Source organism: Sparus aurata, chromosome 11, assembly GCF_900880675.1.
Source record: "Sparus aurata chromosome 11, fSpaAur1.1, whole genome shotgun sequence".
In the NCBI taxonomy this organism is placed as follows: domain Eukaryota; kingdom Metazoa; phylum Chordata; class Actinopteri; order Spariformes; family Sparidae; genus Sparus; species Sparus aurata.
The window spans coordinates 10,417,729-10,431,471 of record NC_044197.1 but is presented as its reverse complement, the minus strand read 5'-3'; the positions used below and the strand labels follow the sequence as shown (position 1 = coordinate 10,431,471).

The 13,743-nt window shown below is 40.5% G+C and overlaps 4 protein-coding genes across 7 annotated transcripts; 2 read left to right on the top strand and 2 right to left on the bottom strand.

The window, feature by feature from the left end:
* Window positions 1-407: 407 nt before the first annotated feature.
* Window positions 408-5,123, top strand: tmem221 (transmembrane protein 221). The gene is made up of 3 exons (XM_030433100.1): window positions 408-1,088; window positions 3,138-3,223; window positions 4,034-5,123. Exons 1-3 carry the CDS (start codon window positions 787-789, stop codon window positions 4,594-4,596), a joined length of 951 nt encoding a protein of 316 aa, XP_030288960.1. The 5' UTR covers window positions 408-786; the 3' UTR covers window positions 4,597-5,123.
* borcs8 (BLOC-1 related complex subunit 8) lies at window positions 3,022-8,225 on the bottom strand. 2 transcript variants are annotated; one of them, XM_030433105.1, is made up of 6 exons: window positions 7,865-8,225; window positions 7,520-7,632; window positions 6,678-6,742; window positions 6,480-6,587; window positions 5,213-5,304; window positions 3,022-3,782 (listed from the first exon to the last, which is right to left on the bottom strand). In XM_030433105.1, exons 1-5 carry the CDS (start codon window positions 7,899-7,901, stop codon window positions 5,235-5,237), a joined length of 393 nt encoding a protein of 130 aa, XP_030288965.1. In that variant the 5' UTR covers window positions 7,902-8,225; the 3' UTR covers window positions 3,022-3,782; window positions 5,213-5,234. The 2 variants fall into 2 exon arrangements, with proteins under 2 accessions (XP_030288965.1, XP_030288966.1); XM_030433106.1 differs by lacking the exon at window positions 5,213-5,304.
* On the top strand, window positions 7,628-10,176 carry rfxank (regulatory factor X-associated ankyrin-containing protein). Of its 2 annotated transcripts, XM_030433102.1 has the most exons (10): window positions 7,628-7,840; window positions 8,242-8,290; window positions 8,396-8,500; window positions 8,645-8,755; window positions 8,850-8,915; window positions 9,010-9,110; window positions 9,215-9,340; window positions 9,480-9,546; window positions 9,642-9,722; window positions 9,815-10,176. In XM_030433102.1, exons 3-10 carry the CDS (start codon window positions 8,401-8,403, stop codon window positions 9,865-9,867), a joined length of 705 nt encoding a protein of 234 aa, XP_030288962.1. In that variant the 5' UTR covers window positions 7,628-7,840; window positions 8,242-8,290; window positions 8,396-8,400; the 3' UTR covers window positions 9,868-10,176. The 2 variants fall into 2 exon arrangements, with proteins under 2 accessions (XP_030288962.1, XP_030288961.1); XM_030433101.1 differs by lacking the exon at window positions 7,628-7,840 and having other exon boundaries at window positions 7,972-8,290.
* On the bottom strand, window positions 10,014-12,603 carry nr2c2ap (nuclear receptor 2C2-associated protein). Of its 2 annotated transcripts, none has more exons than XM_030433103.1 (5): window positions 12,454-12,603; window positions 12,172-12,262; window positions 11,282-11,387; window positions 11,109-11,176; window positions 10,014-10,622 (listed from the first exon to the last, which is right to left on the bottom strand). In XM_030433103.1, the coding sequence occupies exons 1-5, from the start codon at window positions 12,489-12,491 to the stop codon at window positions 10,500-10,502; spliced, it is 426 nt and encodes a 141-aa protein (XP_030288963.1). In that variant the 5' UTR covers window positions 12,492-12,603; the 3' UTR covers window positions 10,014-10,499. The 2 variants fall into 2 exon arrangements, 1 of the variants encoding a protein (XP_030288963.1); XR_003985928.1 differs by having other exon boundaries at window positions 10,495-10,620; window positions 10,994-11,176.
* Window positions 12,604-13,743: the final 1,140 nt, after the last annotated feature.

Below are 13,743 nucleotides of genomic sequence, written 5' to 3'. Positions count from 1 at the left end.
GACACTTTCCCTCTCCAAAGACTCATTTCAGCTTTTCTTTTCTTTCTTTTTTGGCGGATTGCTCTGAGTCTCAGGCAGAAGATAATCAAATGGCTTGTTAAAAAGAGGCGTTATAATCCTTTAATCACTTTGTGAGGATACCACCACAGCATAAAAATGTAGGTTAATCCATAAGCCCCATTGTCATGAGGAGTTATTTTGTTATTTAAGGTGTGTTTGCCCCCCCCCCCCCAAAAAAATTGTGCTTTTGATGATTTTTTTTGCACTTTCCACTATTAAAAAAATGCATATTAATTAGATGCAAATGATATTAACTTAGTAGCAGGATCTGGACAGTTTTCATGTCCTTTTTGTCCAGCCGGGGGTGTTTTGTGTCCAGTGAGTGGGGCTCTGCCTCCCTCCAGGAGCACGTCAACGCATTGTTTCCGAGGATCCAGGAGAAAAAGTCCATTGTTGTTGCGAAGTTTTTAATCTGGGGATTTAAAGCACATCACATGCTCAGACTGGGCAGTGGGGCGCTACACCACAACAGCCAACACTCCCGCAAAAAAAAAAAAAAAAAAATCCATGCTGGGGAAAAGGAAACTATTCATCCAGAGAGGACAGAGGGAAAACATACACACTACGATGCCTGCGCACTTCATGGGAGTTTAGGATCGTCGGAGAAGCGCGTTGACGAAGAAGTAGAAGAAGAAGAAGAAGAAGAAGAAGAAGAAGAAGAAGAAGAAGTAGTCAGATTTGGGAGGCCGTTTGTTTTATTCTCTGGAGAAACCTGCCTGGATAAATATGTCGCTCAAATACAGCCAGCGGTCGTTAATAGTTCTGTCGTTACTGGGGATTTTATCGGCCATCATGTCTGTGCTATCGGTCATCCTGATTTTCCAGCTCCAGTCTCAACAGGCGGCCGTGAAGGAGTCTCCTCCGTCCACCTCCGTGCTCATACCCGCTCCCGTGTGGGCCGTTCTGCTGCCCGTGTCCACGGTGCTCTCCGCGCTGTCCCTCACCTTGCACCTGAGCTCCGTGGTGGTCTGTCTTCTCCACAGCTACTTCTCCACAGAGGTCTGCCGAGGAGAGCAGGACACTGACAGGTATTTAGCTCAACTCTTCTACCACCTGTCAACTCACTGTGGTGGTGTTCTGCTGCTGTTTGGGTCCAAATAGTTCAGAACAGGTAGTTCTGGTCAGTTGTGACAGGCCCCGGGGTCACGTTTTAAGGCTTGTGATGGCCTAAACTAATACACCAACTAATTTCATAATTGATTATTCGGTTTAAGGAAAAAATACTTAAAATTCTCAGATTCCAATCTGTTAAATTTGAATATTTTCAAGATTATTTACTCCTGAATATACTGAATATCGTTGTGCTGTGGACAAAATAAGACGTTAGGGGACGCCATCTTGGGTTTTGGAAAACACTGACACACAAGTTATTTTTGCTGTTTTTAACATTTTATAAACCATAAACAACTAATTGATTAATTGAGAAGATGATGGTTAGTCGCAGCCCTAATAGCCACACAGTTTATTGCAGCATTAATACGCACTTATGTAGGAAAGCAACATTTGAAGCAGGACTTAGAACGATTTTAGCCACGCTAGCTAGTTGTTAGCTGACATTAACATTATATAGAGAAGATTTTGTGAAATATCTCATCGTTACGTTTACTATAGCAATGTTACTGTAGTGCGTATGTACGAATGTAGTTCAAAACATTAGAAATTCTAAACAAAATTTAAAAAATAACAGTTCTGACATTGTCACTGTTATTAGCATGGCTTACTGAGCCAACAAGCTAACAGTGGCTAAAACTGCAGCAAGCAGCAGTTAGCTGCCCCCCATATTTGGTCAATTCTTACATATTGCACCTTTAAACAAATTATGCTGCATAAAATACTTCTTTCACATGGAATAGTTGGATAACACAGGTGTTACTAATCACATTAATCAATCATTTATGTCCAAATGTAACAGAGTCTTAGTTAATAGCGTGTTTTTACATTACTTCTTCCATTTCAAAATGGCTGCTGCAATAAAAGGGTCTATTTCAGTTAAACAGCTTGTTTATTTGAAATAAATGACCAGGCAAATAGAAACCTCTATGATACATGGTGCAATCCAACAGAACAGCACTGTAATAAATCCTACCAGGGGTAAGCCTTTTTAAAATCTTGTTGTTGACACCAGGCTCGAGGTACAGTTAGTTAATTCCACTGGATTTGTGAGGGTGTAGTTTGTTTGTGTATGTAAATGAGAAAAGCAGAACACATAACAACTTAAAATATAATACACAGCGCACAACACCACCACCACCACAAAGAGCAGAGCGACACGTAATAGCCCCGACTAATTTAATGCCTCTTCAAAAATATGTTTTAAGACACATAGTAATTATTACACGGCTAAAGCACTGAATTGCATTATATCCTACACAAGGTCGTTTCTTTCTGGTCTCGCAGTCAGTGCACAAGCTGTTGCTATAAGTGGAAAATAACATTTAATCATTTAGGTGTGCATTTCTGCCTGAGCCCACACAATCTTCTTTAAATGTTCTCTTTTAACCACAGCGGATCCTGGTCGACCATTTTAAGTTTCATTAAAAGAAAACATAGTTTCAGAAGCGTCAAAGGACCGTCCTTGTGTGTCAGAGTGTAGAGGCCCTCACTGTGGTATTATTGAATGACCCCCACCTCTCGACCCCTATGAATCCCATCTAAACAATGGCCTTCCCCTCATTATGCACCCAGCACACAGTCTCCTAGCTGGCCCTTTCCCACGTCGGTTTACAAATCCAACAGCATACCCCAGGACCTCCCGACTGACAGAGGGGACATTCCAAGAAAATGTGAATAATAATGAGCTATTCAAAATATCCAGCATTTGAACTCATTAATCATTTCTGATGTATAAACTCATCAGGTGAGTCTTAAAAAAAGGAACTCATCAGGTGAGTCTTAAAAAAAGGAAAGTTTAGCTAAAGAGGTCCAATTTACTGAAACAAAAGAAAATGGTCAACACAGAAATGATGTTGCATAAAATCGTCTTCATTTATTCAGTGATGAGAAAACTACAGTAGCAGTGTTTTAAGTGTAAACATATCTCAGGCACGACATTCAACACATGACATTTGTTTCCACAGAGCAGACTGGTTTCTTTTGGATAGCAGAGCTGTGCGACATGTGGCTATTGGACTGTTCTGCCTGGGGGTTTCTGTTTATCTGTCAGGTAAGGACAAAAGACTGAAGATTCTGGATTTTCTCTTTAAGAACATGTTTACAAATCTGGCATGTACAGAAAAACAAGTCAGAACTGTTCTTACATGTCTTAAGCTTTTATAATGTGCATGCAGAGTGCTGTTTAGTCTTCTAACAACAAACTCACAAAACCCTGAAAACTAGTAACCAAAACATTGGCGGTGCAGTGGATTTTTCAACAGCAGGGGCGAAACGAGCACTGCCGCTTTCTCTCTGGTCCTTCCAGAGAGTCTGAGAGAACAATGCATTCTTTGAGCAGCGTCCATGACTTAAGTGTTTTTAATGCTGGACCTGGCAGTGCTGTGGTGCGCTGTTCCACTGAGCGGCTTGTACTGTGGGGGTCACTGGAGGCAGTCACTCCATTGTGATGAGGAGGTGTCGCCCTTATGACCTCCCCTTCAGCCTCAATCAAGAGGTAGCAGAGCAGGAGACTGTAGAGGCAACACCAACAGCTCAGGAAGTCACGTCACATCCCAGTGCTGTGCTTTTCTCCCCCTTCCTTTAACATGCCTGAGTCCATAGTTCTTTTCCTGGAGATAAACACAGGACAAGCTAAGAAAAGCTTTGATATTTCAACAAAATTAAATACATTTTTGTCAAACAATAGCAGTGATAAGGAAATAAAAAACTACCAACAATTGAAATTGGCAGCAAACTGAGACACGAGTGAAAATAATGACTCTAAGGTCTTTTGGAGAAAGTTATTTGGCATACTCAATAATAGATGTTGGTCACTTGTTGTGTTTCTGTGTATAAAAATTCTGTTTCTCTTCCTTGGCAGCTATGTCCATCTTTATGCTTCTGATATTTGAGGTGGAGACGGGCATCGCAACTGCTTGCATACTCTCCTCAGGGATCTTAATCCTACTGGTCATTGTGATCCACTCTCTGGTCAAAGCCTCTCGCACTGCCAAGCACTATCACCCGGATCACATTGACACCCTCTTCCAGAACGACCATAGGAGCAGCAGCACACCTGTCTCCCGACCCTGTGAGCTCAAAATAGGCATCGACAAACCACGGATGCACCGCAGCCACTCTCATCTGCAGCATCCGATCTCCCAACCTCACTGTGGCACCCCGAGACAGCGAGAACCATACCAGCAACAGCGAGAACCATACCAGCAACAGCAGTACTCTCCTGTTGGAGGTTCCCAGGGCCACGTGAGTGATAAAGACGGCTACAGCAGCGGCGGAAGTTGTCCTCGAATGCACCGGACCTTGTCTACTGAATCTGGTTTACTGCAGGCCCAGGCTAAACCCTGGAATGGGGTCAACAATGAGATGAGGAGTGTCCTAGCTCGCAAGTCAGGGATTACTGCAAAAGACTCAACTCTTGTGTGACATGAAGGAAGCTGAGTTTGTGGTTAAAGACATTGGTTGATTTCTAAGTGTCATCTCAAGCAGATATAGAACTGACAATTTTTACCTTTATATACACGACATGTTTATCCTGACTGATTGCGGACAACATGGGAAAGAGAATAAAAAATGTATACCCACATTTTCACCTTAGCTGATTTCCCCTGTTCAGATTATAAAGCATTTTCAATTTGATTTGAACACACTTGGCACGTTTATTTTTGTAGTGTTTTTTTATGAATGAACTTGATTTACTTCTCATTATACACACCAATGTTGCCCAAGTATCAATCTGGCAAATTTATAGCTTTCATTGTGATAATGTAAATATTCTGCTGTTTATGGAGGCTTTTTGCCAAATATTTGTGCACAATGTGCAGATGTGTTTTGTTATACATTGCTCAAAATTATTTCATATCAAATTTAAACTAATTACTTTGAGAGAACATAATTCAGTTATACATTTGGATGTTTTTCGATGCCTATGACATTAAAACGTTCGAAACGTCTGTTAATGTCTTTTAACACGTGTCAATACCCTCAGAGAGAGACCGTTGTGTTTACATGTGAAGATTTCATGTCTGGAGGAGCTACTAACCTTGGACACCTCTGTCCAGAGGTCATGAAGAAGTGGATGGGGCATGTGGAGCAGAGACAAGGGGACTGGGAGAGGGGGTCACATCATGTAAGCTTCATGCAGGTGTCAGTGGGGAACAAAAAAAACAAATAAAACAGAAAACATGAAGGACCCAGTAACTACAAAGAGTTAAGAACAGGCCTGGTCAACATTTTGCAGTTGTTGGGGAAAAAACTGGCAGAAACTGAAAGTAAAATGACATCCAAAAATATGAACTGATACGAATGACTATAAATGAGGGATTACATAAAACAAACTGAATCAAAGGTTATATGTGAACAATGATATGACGTGGATCAAAGAATGAACACAAACAGGATAAAACTCCAAACAGCAGGGGTGTCCGGGGGAGGGTGGTGTGGCCAGTTACATCCTAAAATACAATGGTTTGTTCAAATATTGACACAGTTATGTCAACAACTATTTTTGGTTTGTTAAAAATAATTGTGCATGAAAGCCACCTCCACTGATAATATCAAAAATATTAATGTCAGTTCTGAACCTATGACAGTTTAAATACCAATATTCTGCAGTATCAATACACCTGTACCAGCTTTGCCCTCAATGTTGTGTTTGTTTTTTTACCGTGGTATCGACCATGCCATCAAGTTTTGATATTTTTCAAGGTTTTGTATCTATCTTTAAGTTAGAAATTACAGTATTGTCACAACACCAGAGGAAACAATCGTGGGTACAGGCATTTCAAAGTGAATAACATCCTTGTAATACCCTGGTGCATTAAGTTTGTACATATATATATACATATATATATATATATATATATATATATATATATATATATATATATATATATCTTATTACTACTGTCATAAATAATTAATCATTCAAATGTCTTAAACCCATAGACTCTGCATTTGCATAAAACCTTCCAGATATGAAAAACAGTCACTATTCAATAGTGCTGGAAGTCTTATACTTGGAAGCAGCCAGAAGCATGTGTTGCATATAGAAGATGTGCTGGACAAATGTTTGCTTTGAATTGATTTTTGATACAACTGAATGAAACATATTTTAGTTTCAGCAAAGCGGAGACAGGGCCTGTTGACTAAACTTAGCTATTTAGTTAACTTTGTTAATATATTATAATAAATAAAAGGGACAAGAACAGTTAGAATAACTGCATTAAGGCCAAGATAAGAAAAAAGATTAATAAATGCTTGAAAACATTATGTGGATATGTTGGTGTAATCTAACTTCTGCCTCCTACCTGCGTCCTTGAGAGCTGCTTATCTGTTCCTTCATGCTGATGGCCTGACGGAGGAGGCTGTCAATGTTTTTGAAGTACATGCTGCTGTTCGTCATGCTCTTCACAGCGCTGCAAAAACCAACAAGATCGATCAAAACATTAACAGTCATGACAGTGGGACTCTGTGAATGTAATATGTGGGCCGACGCTTCCTCTCACCTGCATGCATACTCTACAGTGTAGATGGCTCCTTGACTCTGCTCCTCCCAGCTCTGCATGTCTGTCTGCATGAGAAATGACGGAAAGACCATCAAATATTCAGGAAAATGCTGGTTAACTTTCCCTTTTCCAAGTGACAGAGTGACTGTGTGCCTGGTGGCAGACAAAACTGTATCATGTATAAACACCAATGGTTTTCATTTTCAACATCTGTTAAGCTCTGCAATCAGTATCTACTTGATGATGATGTGCTGAAGCAGAAAACTTGTCCATTGTCAGTTTAATTAACACAGTCTGAAAGGCGTTAAGTGATACACAGTTGTATCCTTCCTTTAAACATTTAAACTCCAGAACTGTTATGCTTTCTGACAGTTTGTTCAGCCTGTTGCCAGTTTATCGCTATTATACAATGGAATATTGGCCCATGTGAACATGGAAAAAATTAAAGTCGTTGTGTGATATGCACTTTTTATACAATAATTCAGACACTGATTTCATGATTGTCCTGTGATTTATCAATTATTGCAGATCGCTGCATCGTGGTACTATTGTTATCATGGGCAAGGTATCATGCATAGTATTATGAGTTAAAATGTGATTCCCACCTCTAAGGCAAAATACAACCTCAAACATAAACATGTAGTTACATTAATGCCACTATAAGAAAACTGAACATTTATATTATTTTCTTGGTAAAGGCAGATGTTATGGCAGCATCCTGTCCTTGGCTTGACAGATAAGGGATTGTTACCAGTCTGACACAATTAACTGTCTGAAGTTTATTTCTTCTTTATGCTCAGTTTGTTTTTCATCTAGCTGCGTGACACAGGGTGAGTTTTTACCTTGTGCTGCACCAGTTCAGGCAGGGACCTCCTGACGTGCTCCTGCAGCCTGTACAGAGCCACTGACGGCTCGTTAGCCAGGACGTACATGCTCTCCGTGAATTTGTCAGTCACTGCGGGGTCAAACAAGTACAGACACATGATTAGCAAACACGGCACGTATTAGAGAGAATGAAAAAGGGAGTAAAAACACCCAGCAGCACGAGACATTGACGAATAACGTTAGCAACGTAAACAGAGAGCTAGCATAGGATTAGCTTAGCGGCAAAGGTGAGCTAGCGGCTACTAGCTTAGCCCTCAGCCCTCTGAGATAACGCTGAGGTGAGTTACTGAGCTAATGTTTACCTCGTCTGACTTTGAGTTGCATCTCCTGGTCCTCCATGATGATGAAAGCAGGTTAAACTGATAACACTGTGCAGCCGCAGCGCCTCTCGTGTCAGCTAATCCTCGCCCGCTTCCGTATTGTTGTTGTCATGTGTCACACGACGACGTTCCGGACAGAAATACCGATTATTAAAAAAACAGTTCTTCCGTCACAGGGGCACGAAAAAAGCTGCGAGACGATACGCGGGGGTTAAATCAAACGCGTTTATAATTTTTCTCTCGTTAAAATCTTTGATTATTGATCGGCTAAATCAGCGGAGAAGATGAGCAGTGTGTGTCGGTGCACATCGGCGTCCAGCGAGCTCCATCGTGCGATCTGAATAAATTTTTACTTTCAGTTTTTCTCAAAAGGAAGTTGGCGCAATTTGGACCGTGAGCCTCGATGTGGTGAGTGGACAATACGCTCATCGCTTTATAAACTAATTCTGGCTACTTTCTTTTACCACATTATTATTCAGTAGTTGATGTCTTGTTTTATTTTTTAATTTGCAGTGATCATGGAGGCCGGAGGTGATGAAGAGGTTGCAGATGACCAAACTGTTCAGTCACCCACCGCTGATGTTTGTCCTTCCGAGTCCATAGATGAGAGGTCCAATGGTTAGCTACCCTCTTCCCATCTGTCAACACTTTCACGACATCATTTATCCTGATTTATTTCTTCTGTGTGTGTTTGCTGCCCTCAAAACAATAATAACATTAACAGTGGATGTCTTTGCTTTCCCTCACATGGCTGTGGTTCAGCGTCTCCAGAGAACACGGATGTGGATGAAGAGGGTTTGTTCAAACACTCCACCACTCTGACCAACAAGCAGCGTGGGAACGAGGTTACAGTGCGACCGGCTACATTGGACTGTGAGTATGATGGCAGAGAGCTGACAGAACTGGTGTGCAAATCATTTTCAACATCTGGAGCATCATGAGGTTATTAAGACTTTATCCCCATCAGCTCTGTCCATACACCAGCTGGCAGCCCAGGGCGAGGTCTCACAAGTGGCTGCGCACCTGAGCAAAGGTGAGGGATCTGGACACAAAGCAGACCAATATTTTCTTTCTTTTTTTGTGAATTGAAATGTAAGAAAATTCCTGCACCCTCTTATGTTTTGCAGACAGCTCACTGCTCAGCAAACAGGATGAACGGGGCTTCACTCCTCTCATGTGGGCGGCAGCGTTCGGAGAGAAGGCAGTGGTGGATTTTCTCCTGGAGAAGGTTAGAAATGACCAGTGGCCGTCTGGGAAGAACATCACGCGTTATTGGGACAAAATGCACAAACTCACTGATGTTCATTTGGTGTTTTTTTCTTTTTCTTTTAGGGTGCAGACCCCAAAACAATTGCAAGGGAGCGAGAGAGCGCCCTGACGCTGGCCAGCTCTGGAGGTTATGTGGACATTGTGAAGTCTCTTCTCAGACACGGTGTTGACATTAACACTTACGATTGGGTACATGATAACTTCTTTTTTTTTTAAATGTCAGACATCCATGACATTCATAAGTTATGGCAAGACAACATACATTATAAAGATGGCTGGAAAACAACAGTGAATTTTATTTTGTTGTCGTTTGTCTTTTCAATCCCAGAATGGTGGGACTCCTCTTCTCTACGCTGTGCGAGGGAACCACATCAAATGTGTGAAGGCTCTCTTAGGTACACTGAAATCACTTTATCGTAAAGTCACTATAAATTCTAGCAAATTCTGTTTGAATGCTTTTTTAATTGCCATTGCTGTAACTCTGTTGCAGCCAACGGAGCAGACATGACCATTGAGTCGGACTCCGGGTACAGTCCAATGGCCTTAGCTGTTGCTCTTGGACACAAAAAGAGTATGTGTTTTCTTTCTTTATTAATTTCTTTCTTTTTAAAAAAAAAACAATTGTGTGGTTGAATTAACATTTTTACTTCTTTTGTTTCCTAGTTCAGAAAGTGTTGGAGGACCATATTCTGAAACTCTACAAGCCACCAACATGACGCTATAGTTAAGTGTATGAATGAATGAATGGACAGTCTGACACTGGTGATCTCAGATCTACAACCAGCCGTCATCGCTGGTGAGAAGACCTCTGCCACAGTAATGGACCAGTACACATGCAGAGACATTCACAGAGTGAACTTCATTTGTTGTTTTATAAACTGTTTATTCCATTTGTATGCACTTTTTTTGGATGCATTGCAATGTACAAACAAGGACTAAAATGTGACATTTGCGCAGATGAATTATTTTGTTTTGCTGATGGCAGCAAAAGACTGTAAACAAGTTTTAATAAAAAAGTATTTTCATACTGTGTGTTCTGCTGGAATGGCACCTCAACTCAAAGGCACAATAAGTATAAAGAGCGTGATAAATGATATATAATAAGAGAAAAACCATTCAATATGAAATAAAAATAATCTAATCATGCCAGGCTTTCTGTGTTCAAGTGGTCAAGGGTGAGATGGCTTGACAGATCCTGAAAGCGTCCATACCAAAAAAGGCCACATTCATACCAGTTCACGAGGTGGCAGTACAGACGAGATGTTTTCCAAGTGCCACCACGCCATCCTGTATCCTGTACTTCACTCAGGGTCACTTCCTCTCTCATGAGAGGATTTGAAAAAGATGGTCATGAGGCTTTCTCCCCGAGGACGTCCAAGGAATAAACAATGATTCTCCCAAAAAAGTCGGCACTATTCTCAAACATTATTTTTACTTTGTCCACCGCAGGGGCCTCCTGTATGGGAAAGCTGTGGGTGTGGAGTTAAGAACAAGATAAGCATGGTATTAATGAAAACATGGACAGGAAAATATTGCCTGATACTTATTATAAACCATATAGAACAGTGCGGTGAAACACACTGTGTTCCTGGAGTGACAGGTGCAGCTTAGGCTGCTGTAAGAACCCTTGTGTTGATTTAGGTCATGTATCAAAGCAGAATTCAGTATTTAATTTCCTATGTCTTTAACAAAAAAAAAGATTATTTGTAGCAAGCATTGGTATATGCATTGGTATATGATAATAATGCATTCATGCAGTTAAATGAATTATACAATTTAAGATTTATACATCCCTTCACACTTGTTGAAAATATACACTATTTTCATATTTTTTCTACCTACTTTGCCGATATATCTTAAAAAGTCTTTTCCACGATTGGTGTCATTTATGATGCAGAATTGACCCTGCTCTCAATCAAATTTCTTTAAAATGCTGCATAAAAAGGGTGGAGGATATCTGAAGAGAGTTGTTGTCCTCTGGATAAAAATGGCTGATCATGGCCAAGTCTCCCTCTTTTGGGCAACCTGCAGAAAGCACAAGTGAAAATCTTTTATCTAGTCTCTAGAAACACTAAAATCAGCAAGTGCTGGATTATCATATAAGAAAACAATTTGTGTCTGGGTGTTTACCTTCTAGTTTGCATGTTTTTGCAGAGAAGCCTCCCTGGAACTGGACTTTTAACTGTGACACCCTGACAGACTGGGGGAACTCCAGAATCACCCACTGACATTCACCCTGTCAAAGATCATGATGATGATTCACACCCAGATTGACTGTGGGAAGTTTTTTGAGTATAGCTGTTTCTCTTTTCTGTACCACACAGGAACTGTAAGTAGGGTGTCAGTATCTAGTGCGCTCACACTGGAAAATTGACTGAACATATATGATTTAAAACAGTCTGTTTGCATATTTGACATACACTAATCTACACTGCAACACAAAAAGCTGAAATGCACGCAGCTGGAAACATTCAAATGTGGACGGTGTTGAAACAGATCCAGGAACAGCTCAGACAACTAAACATGGTTACATTTTGGAGGAAAACACGTGCGCTTTTGGTTGACATTAAGTAGAGATTATGTGAGTTTAAAAGCCACTTGGAGCATTATCATTGCCTGGTGTACAATGATGAAGGATTTGTATTTCTTGTATATCAACGGAAGGAACAGAATACTGTGACAAATACTATACTTATGTATACACTGAGTACAGTGTCTTCTTGACATTACTTTAGGTGTGGTGGACCCTGACAGTGAGAACATTACCACCACAGCTAGGTAATTGGAAATTGAACATTATAACCTACATAATTAAACGAAACCGTGGGAGAGTAGCTGTTAAATGATGATTAGTTATCCAAAATTGACAATATTAATGCTGCATACCACTAAAACCAACTCTAAGACCAGGTATAGGTTAGGGACAAACACCAAAATGAAACCACTGCTACAAAACAATAACAGAGGACACACTAAAGCATTAAAGTTAGTTAATAGGGAGTGTAGTTGTGTAGTTTTACCTGGTCTGAGTTCCAGCAGGTCTCTTCATTGCTGTCAAACATATACTTCTTTCCATACTGCTTCACATCTCTGTTCAGCACTGAACTCACCCTAAAAAATTGGAGGGGACAAAATCACAGTTGTCAGTGTTTTCATCTCTACTAGCTAACAGCAGCTAAACACACAGCAACAGACAACAGTAAGTGTTTCATTTACGTGTCCGAACGAGAGACAGTCATTTCACAAAGACACAGTTCCGTGCATGTGCCTGTCTCTTTATTCATTTACAGTTATTTCTTTACCTGCTCTGAGTGTCACTGCAAATCAATGAGGACGCCATGTCGCATGTTTAAACCCAGCAGCTGCCGTCAAGCGATGCGGCAGCGCGCTCCGGCTTTACGACAGTGACGTCATCGGGCAGCTGCTTCTCTTCCCGCCACTAGATGGAAGTGACGCTCCGTCACAACAGTGAGAGTCGGTCCTCCTTCTCCAGCTGCAGGTAAAGTTATTTTTATCCAAGGTCCCGACGGCTCAAGATAAATAATTGAGAGCATAAATCATTAAACTTAATTCGACTCTTTCTAATCTGTTTGCCCAGCGGTCTGGCCGGAGCAGGGCTGCGTGCTGCCCTCCATCTTGTTTGTAACTTACCTGCGTTTCTCCCTCCATGTTTTTCTTTCATTCCTTCTTTTTCATTATTCAGGAACTTCAAATACACACAACAAAGTTATCTACAAGTTTAAAATCCAAGTCTCTTCTCAGCACAGCCAAACAAACAAAATAAAACAAAACACGATTGTCTAAATAGTCTATTTTTTGGGGTACATTTCTGGTTTGTCAGATCAACATTGTCAATGGAAGTCAAATATGATTTCAAATCTGTAACGTTAAAAGTGTGACAGGAGGGCAATTTGTCAAGCCATTTCATTTTGTGAATGTTAGAAACTGAAATAGAAATTAAATTACCTATGTATGAGAAGTTGGACTTGGTTAAAATAATGAGTAAAATATCGGTCTTTGTTAAAGTGACATCTTTTTCAAGCATTTCTGAAAGATATTTCTGTAAATCAAGCCAGAAGGCAGCAGTATGTAACTGATCTGTAAAAACATGTTCAATAGTTTCTCCCTCACAATCACAAAAAGGAGCATCTGTTGTTTACATCAGGGAAAAATGACAAATATTGTCTTTTACAGGATCGTACCTATGTGCAATTTTGAAAGGAAACTCTTTGATCCTATTTGGAATTATATACTTAAGAGGCGAGAGAGTCTCCCTCCATGTTGTCTACAGGAAGGTCAGGGAGATAAGAATCGATTAGGAAGAGACCATTGAACCACAGACACTAAAGGTGAATCAATCAGCTAACCGATAGTAACCTTTAAATGAAAGAGACAGAATACCACAGGAGAGACAGCTTTGTATGTTACATGTGTGTTAAAATAAAACTGGATGCTTTTTTTTCATTTTTGTTTGTTGTTGAGGCACAGCAGATTTGATAACCTGATCCCATAAAAGAGTCATTTTATCGGCTTTGTTAGTGAGACATATTCCTACATCCCTCCCACCAACGAAGCAACGACACAGCCATGTA

Coding starts and splice junctions, on each gene's coding strand:
- tmem221 (XM_030433100.1), top strand. CDS start 787: ATGTCGCTCAAATACAGCCAGCGGTCGTTAATAGTTCTGTCGTTACTG. Junction 1,089..3,137: donor GGAGAGCAGGACACTGACAG/GTATTTAGCTCA, acceptor TTGTTTCCACAG/AGCAGACTGGTTTCTTTTGG. Junction 3,224..4,033: donor GGTTTCTGTTTATCTGTCAG/GTAAGGACAAAA, acceptor CTTCCTTGGCAG/CTATGTCCATCTTTATGCTT.
- borcs8 (XM_030433105.1), bottom strand. CDS start 7,901: ATGGAGGACCAGGAGATGCAACTCAAAGTCAGACGAG. Junction 7,633..7,864: donor GCAACTCAAAGTCAGACGAG/GTAAACATTAGC, acceptor TTGACCCCGCAG/TGACTGACAAATTCACGGAG. Junction 5,305..6,479: donor AGCAGCTCTCAAGGACGCAG/GTAGGAGGCAGA, acceptor ACCTGCATGAAG/CTTACATGATGTGACCCCCT.
- rfxank (XM_030433102.1), top strand. CDS start 8,401: ATGGAGGCCGGAGGTGATGAAGAGGTTGCAGATGACCAAACTGTTCAG. Junction 9,111..9,214: donor TGGATTTTCTCCTGGAGAAG/GTTAGAAATGAC, acceptor TTTTTCTTTTAG/GGTGCAGACCCCAAAACAAT. Junction 9,341..9,479: donor ACATTAACACTTACGATTGG/GTACATGATAAC, acceptor TTTCAATCCCAG/AATGGTGGGACTCCTCTTCT.
- nr2c2ap (XM_030433103.1), bottom strand. CDS start 12,491: ATGGCGTCCTCATTGATTTGCAGTGACACTCAGAGCAG. Junction 11,177..11,281: donor AAAAACATGCAAACTAGAAG/GTAAACACCCAG, acceptor TGCTTTCTGCAG/GTTGCCCAAAAGAGGGAGAC. Junction 10,623..11,108: donor AGGACAACAACTCTCTTCAG/ATATCCTCCACC, acceptor CTCCACACCCAC/AGCTTTCCCATACAGGAGGC.